Source organism: Myotis davidii, unplaced genomic scaffold (genome assembly GCF_000327345.1).
Source record: "Myotis davidii unplaced genomic scaffold, ASM32734v1 scaffold167, whole genome shotgun sequence".
Classification (NCBI taxonomy): Eukaryota; Metazoa; Chordata; class Mammalia; order Chiroptera; family Vespertilionidae; genus Myotis; species Myotis davidii.
Window position 1 is genome coordinate 3,161,313 of NW_006300048.1, and position 5,384 is coordinate 3,166,696.

Here is a 5,384-nt window from a genome sequence, read left to right on the forward strand (position 1 = left end):
AATTTTTATTTCTTGAATTATTACAAAGAGTATTACATATGTCTCCTTTCCCCTCCCCTCCCTTGACTTCCCCTGGCCCCTTCCCCCTAGTGTCTTGTGTCCATTGGTTATTCTTATATGCATGCATATAAGTCCTTCGGTTGATCTCTTAACCCCCCACCCCCCACTAGGCTTCCCACTGTAGTTTGACAGTCTGTTCAATGCTGCTCTGCCTCTTCCATCTACCCCTGTTCATCAGTCTATACTGGTCCCCATTATCTGTCCCACCCTCACTGGAGCCGTTTCGTCCTCATCAGGGCCGTCCCGACCTCACTGGGGCCATCCTGACCTCACTGAGACTATCCCTACCTCACCGGGGCCATTTCAACCTCACTGTGGCCATCCCGACCTCACTGGGGCCTTCTTGACCTTGCTGGTGCCGTACATCGCCAGGGTCGTTTCGGCCTCACTGGGCCGTCCCAACCTCACCAGGGCCGTCCTGACCTCACCGGAGCCCTCTCGGCATCGCTGGGTCTGCCGTCATTTTTAATCCCCGGTTGGAAAGTTTTCTCTCTGGAGGGAGGAATTTGGCAGGCGATCTAAGGGCCCTCATGTTTTCACTCAGTCCCCATGCGATCAACTCTTGCCTTTTGCAGTGTCTGTTAGGCAATTCCTGAGCCTTCCTGAGGTTCTGCTGTGTGAGTCGGTTTGCTTTTCACAGGAGTCCCCTCTGTCAACACTTGAACTCTTTCATCTGCTTTCTGTCCTTCAAAAATTGGTTGTGCTTTTGGCCACTGCTGTCTAATCTCCAGGTTTCTTTGCTCAGGCATATCCTCCTTCCCCTTCTCCCTGCTCCCTTCCTCCTGCCTCCCTCCTTCCTTCCTTCTCTCTTTTCTCTTTCCTTTCATTTAGTAGTATTTCATATGGGAGCACAAATAAGCATATGTTCAATTTGCCATGTTTAATTGGAAGACCAACTCCAGAATCACCTTTGTTAAACTACACAATCCTCATTCCTGTTATCACCCCCGTTATAGCAAAATTTGCCACCTACTATGCCACCAAATCCTAATGGTGTTAGTTGCTTATTTCTGGATGTCCTCCTACTTCTGAACACAGTCTTTAGTGTTGTAAGTGTGGGGTGGTTATCGTTTTGTACAAAGAATGTATTTTCTTTTTTGATATATTGCCCTCTGATAAAACCCAGTGCCTTTGCTGTGGCAGTTCATTGAACTGGAAACCCAGTCCCATTGTCTACTATATCCCAACCAGCAGGATTCTTCAAAGGTCCTAGCTTTCCCTGCCTTGCCTTCTTTCTCACCAGTCTGTCTCCATAGGCAGAGGACCTGGTGAAGAAACAACCTTGGGCCCTCACTGAGGCAAGCAGCAGGAAATGCCAGCAAACCCTGGAAGAACTGGAGAGTGTCCTCAGCCACCTAGAGAGCCTCTTTGCCCGGACCCTAGTGCCACGAGTGCTGATCCTCCTTGGGGGCAGTGTTCTAAATCCCAAAGAATTCTACGAGCTTGACTTGTCCCGCTTGGCCCCCAGCAACGTGGACCAGAGGGTGAGCACAGCAGCTTGTTTGCGCCTTATCTTCCGCGCCATTTTTATGGCCGATGCCTTCAGTGAGCTTCAGGCTCCTCCACTCATGGGCACCATTGTCATGGCACAGGGGCACCGCGACTGTGGAGAAGATTGGTTTCGACCCAAGCTGAACTACAGAGTGCCCATACGGGGCCACAAACTGACTGTGACCCTGTCCTGTGGCAGACCCTCCATCCCGGTCACAGCCTGGGAGGATTACATTTGGTTCCAGGCACCAGTGACACTGAAAGGCTTTCACGAGTGAAGAGGGCCGCTTCTTAATCGTGAACACATGGCTAAATTATCTTTCCTTCTCTGGCACCAAGTCACCGGGCTCTTGCTTGGAAGTGGAGTTGCTTCCTGACGAGAGGAAGGTTCTGTCCTGGCTGCCTGCCTCCCCTTCTCAGACTTCCTGGTGAGCTGATGGTGTGACTGGGCCTGTAATCATCATCACTGAACAACATCTCTGTGAATCAGAGGTTGACCGGGTCACACTTGACTGTTTGGGGTTGGAAAGCAAATGCGGGCCCATAGACACTATTATGGAGGTGCCTTTTTCTGTGGCCTTTCCGAATTTTTACCAGAGGCATAAATGTTGGTGTGACTCATGAATTTAAATATGAAATGAATGAATATATTAAATTTTCCCAAAACTCTTGGCTTAAAGAGACTTTCCAGGCTTGAGGCTAGAGTATTTTGTCTTTCTCCCGAGTCTCTTATTTATTTATTTAATTTTAGTTTTTCACCACCAGTTCTTTCTCTTCATCAGCCCCAGGCCAGTCTGGGAGGTTAAGTGACTTGGCCAAGGTTCTGTAGCAGTTTGATTTCAGCTGGGACTAGATTCCTCATTAGCTAACCCCTAGCCCAACATTCTTTCCTTGTCACATACTGGTTTTGACCCTTCAAACATGTGCCTGGAGCAGAGGTCACGCAGGGGAATGGGCCGAAAGACTAGGCCGAGGAAAGAAAACTGAGGAGCTTTGCAAAATCTGATGTAACTGTCGGCTGAGGCCCCAGGATTGCCCTTTGGGGTCAGCTCCCTGAGGCCACATGTCCCTTGTGGAATTCAGCCCTGCCTGTCGCTGTTGGCAGTACCTGCTTATTTCTTGGAAGCTGAATACATAGTCCTCACCCTGCTGGTGTTGGAGATAGGAGTGTGTCTATAAATGGGGACAGTATAAATATAGACTATTTTTTATGTTTTAAGAAGAATGTTTTATGTTTTGTCAAGAAAAGAAAATCGTTTATATTTTGTGCTCTCTTTTAAGTACTTCACATACATTTTATCTAATCGAACAACCTTGTTTTTTGACATTGTCCCCATTTTATAGGTGAGGCTTGGTTAGATTGAATAACTTGCCCGAGAGTGGAAACCGGAATTCAAACCTGGCACTAGAGGCTGAATGCTTTACCCTGCTGGGCATCTGTGTGGTTTTACTGTGAAATGATTAATGAGGATTTGCCCTGCCAAAGGTGGTATTAGAAAGCTGCAGGACTCCCCTTTCTGGCTTCATATTGTGTTTCCCTACTTGGGACCGGACAGTAATAGGTGCGGAGTAAATATGGAATCAATAAAAACAAAAGGTCTGGGTTCTTTTCTGTGCTCTGACCATCTGAAGCATATTCCACGAGCTAGAAGTGTGGCTGTTTTTCCTACCTTACAGAAGAGGAACGGCCATATCTCCCGCTTGGGAAAGGACAGGCTGAGAGAGGGATCTGGCTGAACTGAGGGAGAGTTGAAACGGAGTTATAAATTATTTTGAGGTGGAAGACATTAACCCATGTCAGCTCCCTCGAATACTGATTTTATTTTATTTTATTTCCAAGGTACATGCCCTTGACCGGAATTGAACCTGGGACCTTTCAGTCCGCAAGCCGACGCTCTATTCACTGAGCCAAACCGGTTTCGGCTCGAATACTGATTTTAAAAGGCGTCGTAAATAATATCTGGACAACCAAAACAAAGTCATTATCTGGGTAATTTAGACACTCATTTCTCCATTAGCTTGGCATTGGGGCCCGGATCATTTTGATTTCACGAGTCTTTTCCAAAGGAATTCAGAAATTAAAAGATCACTGTGTGCATATATATAGGTATTTTGTATGTTATGTCAATTTTATTTATTTAATTTTATTTTTTCCATCACCACTTCTCCCCTCTATACCTTCTTCCACCTCGTCCACCTCCCCCCTGCAAGGATTAGTTAATGTTAACAATAAATCCCACCTTCCCCGACAACAAGCTTGCTAAGGCACCTGTTTGTTTGACCTTGGCTGGGGCCTCCAGAGATGGGGGTGAAGAAGTAGCCAGTCTTTAGCCCAGGAGGTGAAGAGCCCCCAGCTGCAGTGGGCTTCTGCTCTTTCGTGTGTTGCTACCATTTGGGCTGAAAAGCAACTGCTGTGGGGCCCAGGTAGGTAAATAGGTGGTAGCCGATGGGAAAGTGAAGGCTGTAAATGTCACCCTTTGTACCCCTCCTCACACCCCCTTACCCAAGGTGCCTTATGCCTTGCCCCAGTGCCTCGTCTTCATTTGCCACTGAGGTGGACCCCATCACGTGAGACCTGTAATTGGCGGGGATTGTCTTAGATGCCTAGCCTTTTAGTGCCAAGAGCATTTGAAATTATTTTCTCCACAGGCAATTGAGGCCAAGAAGGGACATCACTGAAGTGAAATAACACAGCTGGTGTCACTGTTGTGTTGTTTTTCTTCTCAAGCCCCCATTACAGTTACAGTGAGGATGGAAGGGCTTGGGAAAGGCAAGAACATCTACAGAATTGGGCTGCATTGGGACCACTAACCTCACACTGTTTTAGGGGAAACCACGCGGATGCCGGGAGAACTGAACACATCCTGTCACCCACTCGGGAAAGGAAGAGGGCGGGAGCTAGAGAGTGCCCAGGCTTTTAGGATCAGCTCCGAGGGGATCAGGGCTGGCCGGAGGCCCCGGAAGGGCAGGACCACTGGCTGGGCGCAACCCTACTTCCTGCCCGAGGGGAGGGCGGGGCGTTGGGTCTCCATGGAGACGGCTTCCCCTAGCAACCTGGAGGACGTTGAGCCGAGCGGCTGCCGACATGGACTCGGACAGTCTCCTGCTGTCCCTGGAGCTGGCGTCGGGCAGCGGGCAGGGGCTCAGCCCGGACCGTCGGGCCTCGCTGCTCACGTCCCTTTTGCTGGTTAAGCGCGACTATCGCTACAGTCGGGTGCTCTTCTGGGGCCGCATCCTCGGCCTCGTGGCCGATTACTACATCGCGCAGGGCCTGAGTGAGGACCACCTCGCACCGCGCAAGACACTGTACAGGTGGAGCCTGAGGCCGCTGGCGATACGGAAGGGCCACTGGGGGCCTGCAAGGAAGAGTGGGTGGTGGTAGGAACCGAAGGGGCGGGGGCTACGGGGTCAAGGAAGCAGGAGGAGATGGGATTTGCAGAGGAGGGAATTGGGGGGGACTGGGGAGGACCCGAGGGGCGGGGAAGTGGGTGGACGAGGTCTGAGGGCGGGGCTCTGGGCGGACACTGCCATGCTTGGGGCAAAGGGACGCGGGGGAAACTTAGAGACTTGGTTTTCAATAGAGTCTAGTAGGGCCCTAGGCCGAGGACGGAGGCAGAGCGAGGCGAAAGTTGCTGGATAATGGAGACCTGGCTTAGAAGCCAGGGGCAGCCTGGTGCGGGCGTGTCTGGCTTTGGTAAGAGTTGAATTTGGAGAAGTGTCAGAAGCCTCTCCCCCCGCCCCCAGGGGTTGTGTGGAGCTATTTGGAAGCATATCCAGAGCCCATCTTCCGCGGAAGTGTTGTCTCACAGCCCGAGGCTCCCTAGGAAGTCCCC

The 5,384-nt window shown here is 50.4% G+C and overlaps 2 protein-coding genes across 2 annotated transcripts in view; both read left to right on the plus strand.

Annotated features, from left to right (window-relative positions):
* The window catches only part of MAD2L1BP (MAD2L1 binding protein), an 11,026-nt gene extending 8,757 nt beyond the window's left edge, over positions 1 to 2,269 (plus strand). Inside the window, exon 3 of the mRNA XM_006776389.2 lies at positions 1,317 to 2,269. Coding sequence (XP_006776452.1) covers positions 1,317 to 1,829 — 513 coding nt within the window. The 3' untranslated portion in view covers positions 1,830 to 2,269. The remainder of the gene's footprint in view (positions 1 to 1,316) is intronic.
* A 2,295-nt stretch (positions 2,270 to 4,564) lies between these two features.
* Positions 4,565 to 5,384, plus strand: part of RSPH9 (radial spoke head 9 homolog (Chlamydomonas)) — a 17,131-nt gene continuing 16,311 nt past the window's right edge. Inside the window, exon 1 of the mRNA XM_006776391.2 lies at positions 4,565 to 4,863. Coding sequence (XP_006776454.1) covers positions 4,637 to 4,863 — 227 coding nt within the window. The 5' untranslated portion in view covers positions 4,565 to 4,636. The remainder of the gene's footprint in view (positions 4,864 to 5,384) is intronic.